Source organism: Schistocerca serialis, chromosome 2, assembly GCF_023864345.2.
Source record: "Schistocerca serialis cubense isolate TAMUIC-IGC-003099 chromosome 2, iqSchSeri2.2, whole genome shotgun sequence".
Taxonomy (NCBI): domain Eukaryota; kingdom Metazoa; phylum Arthropoda; class Insecta; order Orthoptera; family Acrididae; genus Schistocerca; species Schistocerca serialis.
The window spans coordinates 129,952,320-129,965,707 of record NC_064639.1 but is presented as its reverse complement, the minus strand read 5'-3'; the positions used below and the strand labels follow the sequence as shown (position 1 = coordinate 129,965,707).

Here is a 13,388-nt window from a genome sequence, read left to right as displayed (position 1 = left end):
TGTAAGGAAGAGACTTTTTGACATGAAATGGCATTGTGTAGGCACTGTTGGTGGTTGTGTGCTTGATACAAACAGCCCAATTTATATAGCCACATGAGACATGGGGATCAACATCTAGGAAGTTGGCAAATTGAGATGAGGACCAAGTGAAGTGTATTTAGAAACAGGTGTTGAGGTTATGGAGGAAAGAGCAATGGTTGTCCCCTACCACGGGAACAGATTATAAAAATGTCATCAATGAATCTGAATCAGACAAGGGGTTTTAGGTGTTGGCAGGATAGGAGGGATTCTTCCAGATGACTCATAAATAAGTGGCATAGGATGGTGCCATGTGAGTTCCCATGGCAATACTGTGGATTTGTTTATGGATTTGGACTTAAGAGAAATAATTGTGGCTCACGATGTGGTTGGCCAGAAGGATTAGGAAGGAGGTAGTGGGACTGGTATCAAGAGGATGCTGGAAAAGATAGTGTTCCACGGCCACAAGGACATGGGCATGGGGGATGTTGGTGTACAGGAGGATTGCATCCATAATGACCAACAAGGAGGTAACGGAACAGGACGGGAATTGTGGAGAAATGATGAAGAAAGTGAGAAATGTATCGGACATAGAATGGAAGGTTATGGACAATAGTTTGGAGGTTTTTGGTCAACAAAGGCAGATGTTCATTCCATGGGAGCACTGTAGCCAGCCACAATGGAGTGACCTGTAGGGAGACCTGTGGGGTTGGATTTGAGGAGTTTGGGGAGTAGGTTAAAGGTACGAGTGCAGAGGGTTGCTAATGTGGAGAAGGCGATGGATTCAGATCTCAGGTTTTGGGATGGACATAAGGTCTTGAATTGCCAGAAGTCATGTTGGACTTCTGGGATGTGATTGTGTTTGTAAGGTATGTATTCAAAGGTGCTGGAAAGTTGATGTAGACTCTCAGCCACATTGTCACCAAGATTGGTCACTTCAGTAGCAGAGCCTTTACCTGCGGGAAGTTTGATAAGGTTTGGACAAGTTTCGAGGTCACGGATTGCTGTGTGTTCCATAGGAGTGTTGATGGACTCACTATGGCGATATTTAGGGAAAAAAGATGAAACCAGGATAAAAGTGAGGAATTCTTGAAAGATTACCAGGGGATAAGTGGGTGGAAGGGGACAAGGATAAGCAGTTGGATAGAGGTTGGAACTGCTTTAAACATGGTTCTGCGTGGGGTTTTGGTTGACTGTTGTTAGCGGTGTGCATGCGAAGAAATGTCTGCACTGAAGGTCCTTTACAAGTCCAACCTGGTTGAACCTAGGTTTTGTGCTAAAGATGAATCCTTTGGACAGTACACAGACTTCTGCAGGCATCAGAGTTTTGGCAGAAGGGTTGACACTAGTGTTAGTGAATGGTGTTCAGTGGCACTGTTTTTCAAGGAGAGTGGATGATGTTTTTGGGGATGTGGATGGCAGAGTGGGTTAACAAGACAAGGTCGGGGAGCTATGAGGCCTCAAAGGGAGAATGGGGTCAGATTATTAAGCTGTTTATTGGCTAGGGGAGTCCCATGTGGCCATAAGACAGGATTAGCTGGGATAGCTTTCTCAGATGGTGCTGGGAATGCTGACCCAACTGTTGAAGGCCAAGAATTTTCACTGCAGTGATAGCATTCAAAAAGTTGTGCTCACAGAGTAAAAGGATTTTGTGAAAGGAGTAGAGAGGCTGAGGCTGTCAAGTATGGTTTGAACTTGGAGTGCTTGATTATGAAGGACTGGATTGGTGAGGATGAGAGACTGATGGAACTGGAAAATGTGAAGGTTCTTGTAGTAGAGTGAGTGACAGCTCGAGACATAAATTTTAACAGTAAGCCCATTAGGTGGCCTACCAGGTGCCAGACAGTATTTCAGAAAGAAGATGTGTGGCTGGAGTTTTGCCAGGAAAAATGAGTTTCTTTTTCTTTCTGTTTTAAATTTAACCACACTGTTATATCATGAAGATTGACAGCAGAAATATTAAGAAATAATTTCTTGGCTAGAAGAATTTGAGAAGTGAACCTGTGCAGTATGTCAGTACTGCAGAGAAACAAAATAAAAAATTCACTAGCTTGACCAGTTACTGGCAGTTCTTATGTCTGTTGAGAGGTACAACAGAGAAATCTTAATATGTAAATGAAGTGATATACATAGGCAATGCTCTTCAAAGGTTTTCAAGGCTACCCAAAAATTTGAAGAAAAATTACAATTAGAGTTAGAAGCAATGCATTGAAAACAATCGAAGTTTGTTTTGTATGTTACTACAGTATCATTCAATCCATCCATGAGTAGAGAGTTCACTGCGCTATACGTTCTATCAAAAGACTGTGGCATTGGGGCTTGCCTCAGCTGTGAAACAGTGTGTTATTTCGCACACTTTTTAGTCCTGGTTTAACAAAACTTGTTTTAGTATTATAAATCATGACTGCATGTGATTAACTGATTATATTATGGCTTGTTAAGAGGGGAACTTGTGTCTTTATTTGGGAATTAGATGAAAAATCATTTTCAGGCTGGACTTATGAAACAAAGTGCATCTATAAAGATAAGTGATTCACACCACACCTAGACATTGGAATAGTTGGTGGGAAACAAAACAGAAAATTTCAATTTTCTTGGTGTAAAAAATATCCTTAGCCTACAGGTTGCTCTGTAACAAATAAATTATATTGTTACACATGTATTTTGCTTAATGGGTCTGGGATTGAAAAAGAATGGACATCAGCTTCTTTAAGAGTATGGGTGACAAAAATTTTGAGAGAAAAAGCAAGAAACACCAGAATTCAAGGATGCACCTTCAGAATCAAGGGAATTTTTAGTTTTTGGGTCATGAACAAATTGAACATTTGATTTCTGAGTGAGCCAAATTTCTAGGTGTAAAACATAATGTGTCTGTGAAACAAGCTAAATTCGTAATCGAGAGATTTATTGAATGTTTGTTTCTTGGGTGAGCAAGAGTTTGCATGCAGGTGACACCTTGATGTAAGTTTCAACAACAAAGGGAATTACTTTGCATTATTGGACCTTCTGTCTAGACAGGAACAGTTTATTCATGATCACTTGCAGAGCACTTCTAGTTTCAACATAATATCAAGCACAGTTTGAAATGAATTAATTGAATCAATTATCGATGTCATTAATGATAACATTGAAGAAGTGTTACAGTCATGTGAATTTGTGGGAGTGCAAGCAGATGAAACCCTAGCAATTTCTTATAAGTCACAAATGGGTGTAATTTTCAGGTTTTATACACAAGATGGTCCCATAGAAAGATTTTTTGGTTTTCATGATGTTTCCAAAGACAAAACTGCTCAGGATTTATCAGAAATTGTACTAAATGCATTTGATGTTTGGGGAGTTACTGACAAAATAGTGAGCCAAACTTTTGATGGAGCCTCAGTAATGGCAGGTAAATATGGAAGTGTGCAAAATGTTGTCAGCAAGCTATATTTTTGCACTGTTATGCTCATAAAATTAATCTAGTGCTGTTACATTGTTCAAGGCATTCCATTTATTTTTTAGCATGTCCTTAAATGGAACACAACTCTTAGAAAATAAATGATTCACATTGCCTCAAACATGTGCTACATGCTGGAATTTTAATTCATAAGCTGCTCAGACAATATATCTTGAATACCATGAGTTGAAAGACATTTTTCAAAAATAATCAGATATGGAGATTGGGATGCAGAGTCATTCAACAGTGCTTCTGGCTTGCACAGCATTCTTAATAAAACTCAATTCCTCTTCCTGGTTTGTCTTTACAAAGAAGTATTTACATATGTTGACCATCTCAATGCACTTCTGCATGTGCAATGTTCATATAAAGAAGACCATCAGTTTGTTAAAGGATATGAGAGCTGAAGAAACTGTGACCTAATGTACTGAAAGCTGTAACCAGAAATTTCACATTTAAGTAAGTGTTAGGTAGCATGACTTCCAGTCCCTTAAGATGTTACCTTATGAGATCTTAGATAACATGGAAATGCATTTTGGAGATCTTCAGAATATTCAGTTTATAGAGTTGCTTGATAAGGATCAGTTTGGAAATTATAAATCAAATTTCCCAACAAGGAAATTGAACCAGCCTTCTCACAACTTAGCCATTCTTCAAGGTCTAAAATATAAATCCATTAATAAGTTTCAGTTTCTCAGAGTACAGAAAGAGACTTTGAGCTGGCACTCATTGAAGTCAGTGAGACAAATAATGTTGTAGCATATATTTATCGCTCCCTAAATGTAAATTTTGAGTCATTCCTAAATAATCTTGAATATGTACTAAACAGGCTCCTCTGGACAAGAAATCAATAGTGATGTGTGGGGACTTCAACGCTGATTTTCATGTAACCAGCAAAAGAAAAGAGCTATTGCTCAACCTCACAGATACTTTCAACATAAAACAGACTAAAACAACCCCAACAAGAATTACAAACACTGCTGCCACTGCCCTGGATCAGATATTTGCGAATGCAGACTGTACTGCAAAATGTATAAGTACTAGGTTTAGTGGTCATGAAGCTCAAGCTGTCACCTCCAAAGCCACTTGCTACCCACCCACAATTACAAAACAACTGTATCAGCAAGAAGTTTCAGTACATGTAATACAGAAACATTCAGTTCCCTATAATTAGGAGAAACGTGGGAGGAAGTTTTTCAAACAACAATTCTCTAGCAACTTCAGTGATTACTTTGAAATTTCATTCCTTCTCAAAACACAAGTAATAATACAGTGAAAAATAGACAGATCATAAAATGAAAGATGTAGAAAACTAAAATGGAATGAAGAAAGGTGTGGTTACTGTGAAGAAATGCTGAGACTGAGAAATGATAGTAAATTAAGGCCAGGTGGGTAGCAAGAACCAAGAACATGTTTGAGTGCTAGTTCCTTTCTTCACTCTGTTTTAGCTTTCTACATCTTTTATTTTCTGACCTGTCTGTTTTTTGTCATCCCCCTCCGACCTCTGTTATGTACAACACAATTAGATTTTCACTCATGCATGATGTTTTAGCAGTAATCTCTGTCTTCCATATTACCCTGTCTTCCATGTTTAAGCTCTCAGGTTTTCAAATCTCATCCGGTGCAGTCCCCAACATGAAGTCTTTCCTTCTCATGCCGTCCAGTATGGCTTCCCTGACCTGCAGTTCTGGGTGATTTTTCTGAAATCTACCCCTTTTCCTAAATCTCTCCAATTCTTTTCCTTCACCCCTCTTCCTTCCTCTTCTGCCTGAAGAAGGATGCACTGGCTCCGAAAGCTTGCATAAGTATAACCTTCTTTTATGAGTGTGTTCTGCCACTGCTTGGTGAGTAGATTTTTTTTATCTATCTAATGTATCAGATTAGCATGATTTATCAATATATCTGAAGTACAAGAAAATATATCACTTGTTAAATTGCAAATGATGTGAAAAGTAAATTCGTGAAATTTGGTGTTGTAGAGAGAACACTTTTTGGATTTAAAGCAGCTATTACAGCTCTGGACTTGTCCATAAGCTCAACATGGAGAAGTACATGGTCAAACTACAGTTGTGTCCAAGGAGGAATAGTTGGCAGTCAGGCATATGACGAGAATGATCATTCAAAGCAAAAAAATCTACTAAACATGGGCTCTAAAATACATGATGTGAGAGCTATGAACACTAGTTTGTCTTTGATACTGTGAAACAAATCTCTTCTACTGCAAGCTCTTTGCTTTCCATATTTCGAGAAGTGGTAGTATGGACCAAAACAGGGAAAAAATGTCCGGCAAACAGGGGCTCTAGAATGCATATGTTAAGAGCTATGTGTGTTTGTTTATCTTCGCTATTGTGATACTTATGTCTTCTCTCTACTGGACAAGTGCTCAGAGTTCTTAAAGTATGCATTCTAGAGCCCATTTTACTACACATTTTTTGTTTCGAGTGATCATTCCTGCCATATCTCTAAATACTGACCATTTCTTCTGGGACACCTGGTATAATACACCCCCCCCCCCCCCTCCCCAATCCACCTGTTTGAAGCAACTGCAACACTGCGCCATCCCTGTGGTTTTGTTTCTGTCAGTTTGTCTAGTATTTTGAAATTTAAAAAGAAATATTCAAATTGAAGATAGGTTATGTTTCTTTTTATTTGAAATTTGCATGAAACACATAATTTGAAAGGGTTCTAGACAAGAAATGGAATTATTACAGTTTTCCAACTTATTTACTGGTTCTGAAACTTCTATAGTTTGTTGTTTAAAGTAAATGGGTTAAAGTCACGCGTTTTATTATTGCTTGTTTTCTTTTTAAAATTTATTTACTATTTGTTTCACTCTTTCAGTTCCAGGCTTGCCACCAATTAAGATGGTTGCATGTGGTCAACACCATACCATAGCTTTGTCAGTGTGTGGGAAAATTTTTGTATGGGGAGACAACAAGTTTGGACAACTGGGATTTGATCCTTTACTACATCACAATTTTGCCTATCCTATACAGCTTGATTGTTCTGGACGTGAAAGTCTTCCACAAGAATGCTTACTTTCATGTGGATGGACACACACAGTCTTAAGAACAGGTACAATGACTTAGGGTCTTTATGGTATGCCGTTGTGGCAGTTACAAAGATTTAGAAACTTGATAAAAGATTAGTGTGTCTCAAAGAGCTTATGTGCATATTGCATTTCTTTTGAAATATGCTTTTACTCACTTTTCACCTTTGCACGAGATTTGCTGAAACCGTGGTGTTATGTTATTCTTCAGTTAATTTCAGACTGATCATTTGCTTTATTTTATATCTTAATATTGGGTCCATTAAAAATTATAATTTGTACATACTCATATCCTCTCACTATTATCTACAACCATTCAGGAAACTGTGACCCTAACACAAAGCAAGCTCACCTTTGTCGTCCTGGAAATTTGAAAAAGTTCTTAGCATTGTGACTCACCATGAAGAGCAAGATTAAGAATTAAAAAGAAACAGCACACTTTTTGTCATAAAAGTGCATTTTATTGCTGCTTTTTGAGCAAAGTGACAGATTCATGTTTGGCATATGTCCCATTTGCCTTACATCTTTATTAGAGAGGCGTTTCTGTTGAGGCACAAATTCAGATTTTGGTGGATTCCTACTTACAAGCCCGCATCTCGTGGTCGTGCGGTAGCGTTCTCGCTTCCCACGCCCGGGTTCCCGGGTTCGATTCCCGGCGGGGTCAGGGATTTTCTCTGCCTCGTGATGGCTGGGTGTTGTGTGATGTCCTTAGGTTAGTTAGGTTTAAGTAGTTCTAAGTTCTAGGGGACTGATGACCATAGATGTTAAGTCCCATAGTGCTCAGAGCCATTTGAACCTACTTACAAATTAAGATCTATATTTTCCATGGTTCTCAAACATCACTTCAAGCAGATGCCATAATTGTTCCCCTGAAAAGGACGTACAGTTGCCTGTGTAACCTTCCTTGTGTTACATCCATAACAAGAGATTTATTGTATTAACATGCACAATTTTCCTCAGTTCCATTTGCCCTTGAGCACTGGTCTTGTTTTGTGCTCTTGACATCTATTCTGTTTCTTACCATTATTATCTTCCCTTTTTTTCTATTTCCCCTTTTTCAAAGTCACATTTGTTATGATGTTAATTGTCATAATTTAAAATTATTATTTATTTATATATTCAGATTCAGTGATATACTATGTGAAGAAGATCTGTGTCTTATGGTGTAGCATTTAAGATAGGGCAATTACAATGAGAAAGCAGAAGATAAAAGATGATTAAGAATGAGGTTTTAGTGGTTTTGGGAGGAGAAGTGGTAGCATAGAGTTCCTGGTCACTGGACTTTGTGCTGATGTCCTGGATTAAATTCAAAATCTCTTCACAGTGTCTCAAGGAGTGAAGACATGTGACATAGTTGAACCTAGAAGGTCCCTTTGGTGCTATTTTAGAGGAGTATACCATGTGACACCACTGAGTTTCACACTCTCCCCTGTCATTCGTCACTGTAATCACCACCATCACCATCACCAAACCAGGCAATAAACTAGACACACACCCATGTACATCTACACTACGCAAACCACCTTTCCATGCACAGTCACCTTCAACGAAACAGTCACATTTAGGGCACAACACTCAAACTTTGCACATAAAAGTATTCATTGGATGCAAATAAAGAAAGCTTTTGTGATTTAGGTCACTGTATCCAACTCAGCTATACTATATGTTATTTAATTAATTAGAAACTAAAAACGTAGCCATTCATTCATAAATAACAAAATAAAGATATGCATAATTTAGAAACCAAATGAAAGACAGATAATTAATATTCAGCAGAAGGCAAAAGATAGAATAGTGACAGCTATATTTCATGCTCAAAAAACTGTGAAAATATCAGATCAGAAATTGACAAAGAGAGATTAATGTCACAAGAATATTTCTTTTCTTATAATTAACAACAGATGTTTCTGATTTGATGTTATGTTTTAATCTAATATTCACTGTTTCTGGTTTGAAAATTCAAAGAATAATGTAATTAGTATATTCGCTTTTTCATAAGTATGCATATAAATTAATTTGTTGTCATTTTTTATTTGCAACTTAAATGAAAAGCTGCACACGTTGGAACAACAGGCTGAACACAACAACACTTATAAGCTCAATTACTTTGTCAAAATAACAAGAAACTTGCATGCTCACTATTTTTCAGCTGCTGTGTACTATTTTGAAGTTTTTAACAATGTGATGACAGTGGAAGAACTAAAGGTAACCAGACACAGTATAAATGAAATGGTGAGAGAAACACTCATAGAAGGATGGAAACGGAGGGGTGTAGGGAATGTAGGATGACAGCAAGAGAACTGGATAGGAATATGGTACCAGCAATGAGCCCACTGACAAGCAGATGGTCCCTACTGGTCATCACCGATTTATTTTAAATTGATGGTATATGCAGGGCTTGGCCATAAATGAAAGTGACAGAAGTGGAAGCATCTGCGGCTTGTGGGTAGTGCTTGTGCCTCTGGATCATGGAGTCCCAGGTTCAATTCCCGGCCGGGTCAGGGATTTCCTCTGCCTGAGGACTGAGTGTATGTGCTGTCCTCTTCATTTCATTATCATTTGGCGAGATTGGACAGTGAAACGAATAGGAATTTCTGAGGGCACTGATAACATAAAAAATGTTCCACTGCATATCAACAGAAATAATTGCCAATATTTGACAAAATGATGTGTTACACATGGTTTGCTGCCAAACTGTGCAATGACAGAGAACCTTTTATAAATATAAAGCAAGTTGGTTTTTCTATAGAAACTTTAAAACAACCATGAAGTCGTAAAAAAAAATGCAGTGTTTGCAATGGGTACAAGATGCTAAGAAAATTACTACTTCCCCTTTCATTACTATGAATAACATCCCAAGTGTAAATCATCAATTATAGAATAATAAAAGCCTGGAAATTTATTTGCAATCACAAATTTTCCTCTCCCTTTCCTTTTCATGCCTTTTATGAAAATGTTAATCAATACAATATATTGAGTATTACTTTGGTTTATTTTCAGAGTACATAAAGTAAAAATTGGAGATAAAAAATAATTTCTGCATTGGGAGTCGAACCCACGACCATCGGATTATTGTTCTGTACTCTTCCAAGTGTGCCAATCACTGCTGGAAACTCTGTGAAGAGGAACAGCTCGTGCCTTGCCTGGCACACACCAAAAATGCTATTTTTTCCAAGCATTTTGTCATCTGGAGTCCCCATTTCCATCACTTTCATTTTTGGTCAAGCCCTTCATGTCATACATTTAGATGAAATCGATGATGATGTGTAGGCACAGTTCTCTTGTGTTTGACTTCGACATCCTAGTAGCCAAAGTAAAATATTATGGCATAAATAACACAGAGTTAGAAATAATCGACTCTTATCTACATAACAGGAGAAAATTTGTGTCAATTTAAAACAGACACTCTTCTATGAATAATGTCACATCTGGTGTATCTCAGGGCTCTGTCCTTGGTCCTTTCTTCTTCATTGTTGCAATTAATGATTTGCCACCTTATGTTGGGTCTGAGTCAGTTAACAGCTATGCGGATGATACAACCTTAATCAGCACAGATCGAGATTTATCAAAGCTACACCAGAAATCACAGGACACTCTCATCTTAACACTAAATTGGTTCTCTGCTAACAAACTTCTGTGTAATCCAGAGAATACTCAGCATCTGTAGTTGGGACTGGCTAAGGTTGTAGAATCAAAATCCGTAAAACTGCTTGGAATACACACTGATTCCAAACTGAAGTGACAACCCCATATCAACCAGATCTGCAAAAAGTTATCGAGGGTGTCCTATTTTATCTGGAAACTGTCTGATCTAGTGAGTAACGAATATCTCAGAACAGATCAGTTTGGACTTTTTCAGTCTCATATATCTTATGGGCTGTTACTATGGGGCCACTCATGTCATGTCAGTGATGTACTACTGATGCAGAAAAAGGTGCTATGAATAATGTGCAAGGTTGGTCCCTTATTCATCAAAATGGAAATAATGACAGTAATAAATCTTTATATTTATGCATCACTGATATATGCTAGAAAGAACAGAACAAAATTTAACACCAGAGAGAACAAACACTTACATGACACCAGAAATAAAGAGAGTATTGACATTCCTAGACATAGGCTGACAAAAACAGGCAACTATCACAAAGTGAACTGTTTGAAATTATTTAACAAATTAGCACATACTGCACTCAATACACCTTCAATAATTTTAAAAGTAAACTGCACAAATGGTTAATAGACAATCCATACATCTTACATAATTCTTGGATACTTGTAACACAGAAATTGAATTTTAAGTCTATTATTGCAATACTGTACAATTGATTAATGTAGTATAAATAATTTGTACTTGTAACATAAACACTAACTAATGTAGTAACTTCTTATGTATCTTGACATAATTGTAATGCTTATTTCACTCCATGTGGTCAACGGCTTTTCCACAACCTGAGCCATCTGGATTCCACCCAATTACAGCTTTTCTGAATTGTGTAGCTAAGAATTTTCCTCGCAACCCATTCTTCGATCATGCAATCCTCCTGGCCACAATATCCACTCCTCCAGCCCTTTTGCCCATTTCACTGTAGTCCAGTCTGTCTACCTTTTAATCTAAACCCACCCTGTTTGTTCAATGCTCTCCTCTTACTCTGTTCTATCTTGAGACTCCTCGTCTCCTTCCAATCCAACTCCTGTACTTCATTATGGGCCACACACAACTTTTACTTGGTGTGGCAGGATGAGTTTACCAGTGCCACATTTATATTCCATTCCCTTGCAGCCTCTGCATAGCCTAGTTGGGACACAGTGCCAGGACAGTGTAGTGGTGTGTGTGTGTGTGTGTGTGTGTGTGTGTGTGTGTGTGTGTGAGAGAGAGAGAGAGAGAGAGAGAGAGAGAGAGAGAGACTTAATTGTATGCCAGGGCTCACCTTTACTCTTTCAACTTTTTGTATTCTGCCCAATAACCTAGCAGTATAACGGCCCGAGATGATGAGAGGAAAAGCACTGGTGTGAAGGATAATGTGAGTATAGAGAGTGGCAAATGAGGCACAAATAAGGAAGTACAATAAGGAAGTAAGATTAGGGTTTAAAGCCTCCTTCATATCAAGTGGAGACATCACTGGAGAAAAACAGAGAGGAGAGAAAATGTGAAAAAAGTCCATTAGTAGAATGTCCAAGTTAGGATGACATGAAAGAGAGAAAGGATGAAGCTAGACCACTGGAAATGAACGTGAGATATGCCCAAGGTAAAACAAATAAAGTGAACAGTAGAAGAAGGAATGAAATAAAGGAATGCAACAGCTGACAGTATATGGAAGTTAGAAAAGAGGATGCTGGGTAGCATAGTAAAATGGAGTAAGAAAAGATTTGTATCTGGAACAGCAACTAGCCAGACGTATGGTTAAAAAAGGTTAATTTGAATTCAAATAAAACTTTTTAAACCATACTTGTGGCTGATTATTGTCTAAATTACAAATCTTATAGTATGTGAAACAAATACTAACAAAGAGATAGAGGGACTGGCCAGTACTTACCTCAGCTCAGTACAGCTGATAGATACACAAAACAGAACAGAAAATTTGCATTCCTTGCTCAGAGGGAAGCCAAAGATATTCTATTGTAAGTACTGTGCCAGTTTCAAACCAAAGAGGATGCATACAGAAGTAAAGAGATATATAGTATAAAGATAAACACAACTATGTAGGATGAAATGATGCGTGAATGGCTAAAGAGGAAAGGGGAAAAGGAGAAGACTGAAGAGTAAATGGGAGTGAGGTTGGTTAACATAGGTTCGGTCCAGGGGGATGGCGGGATGAATGAATGTGTTGGAGTGCAAGTTCCCATCTCCACAGTTCCGAGGGACTGGTGTTGGGCGGGAGAGGCCAAATGGCATGTACAATGTAGCAGGTTCCTAGGTCCCTAGAATTATGCTGGAGGGCATGCTCTGCTACTGGGTACTGGACATCTCCTAGGCGGACAGTTCGTCTGTGCCCGTTCATGTACTCAGCCAGTTTAGTTGTCATCATATCGATCTAGGAACACAAATTTTCTGTTCTGCTTTGTGTATCTATCGGCTGTACTGAGCTGAGGTAATTACTGGCCAGCCCCTCTATCTCTTTGTTAGTATTTGTTTCACATCTTTATATGAGATTTTCCATTAATCATTTAAATCTTATAGTATAACAGTTATGATTCTCAAAATGTCAATTGTCGACAAAATAGCAGTAAGAGAAGGGTTGGTAAATAAATAAAATAAAATTAAGAAGTTCAAGTATCATCAAACTAAGCACATCAGCAATCATCCATGATGAGTGCTGCATAAAGCGATCCGTAACAGACTCAAGTCTATTAAAAATAAATAAGCAAAATAAGGAAGTTGCAGAGGTGATAAGTCGGGTATAGGTGTGTAAGGAAAATAAGGCAATGATTAGATTAGATTCAGTTTTTGTTCCCCACCAAAAAATGAGATGATTCTCATGGGTGTGGAACGTACCAGAAAGTATGACATAAAAACACAAAACATTTGAATATAATACTTACCCTGATCATTTGTCAGGAAACTGTCGAAATAGATGAATACAATGTGGTAAACTGGAACAGCTAATATTTACAGAATTAACACGCTGTCAGAATTAAACTTATTACACACAAAATACCTAATCTTGACTGTTATGACCAAGTGCTGTCAGAACTGAAATCTAACAGACATTTTTATTTAAACTGGCTTAACAGTCTCTTTTAAGGTATTCATCTATAGAGTAGGAGTTGCCTATCAAAAAGTCTTTCAAACTCTGTTTAAACTGTGCTTTGTCTGAAACCAAGTTTTTAATGGTTGCAGGCAATTTATTGAAAATGTTTGTTCCTGAATGTTGAATGTTTAGAGAA

The 13,388-nt window shown here is 37.8% G+C and overlaps 1 protein-coding gene across 2 annotated transcripts in view; it reads left to right on the top strand.

The window, feature by feature from the left end:
• LOC126456828 (secretion-regulating guanine nucleotide exchange factor) overlaps positions 1-13,388 on the top strand; it is a 72,827-nt gene that overhangs the window by 45,613 nt on the left and 13,826 nt on the right. The window contains exon 4 of one of the 2 annotated variants that reach the window (XM_050092630.1): positions 6,296-6,529. The exons of the other annotated variant lie outside the window; for it this stretch is intronic. Coding sequence (XP_049948587.1) covers positions 6,296-6,529 — 234 coding nt within the window. The remainder of the gene's footprint in view (positions 1-6,295; positions 6,530-13,388) is intronic. 2 annotated transcript variants of the gene reach the window in all.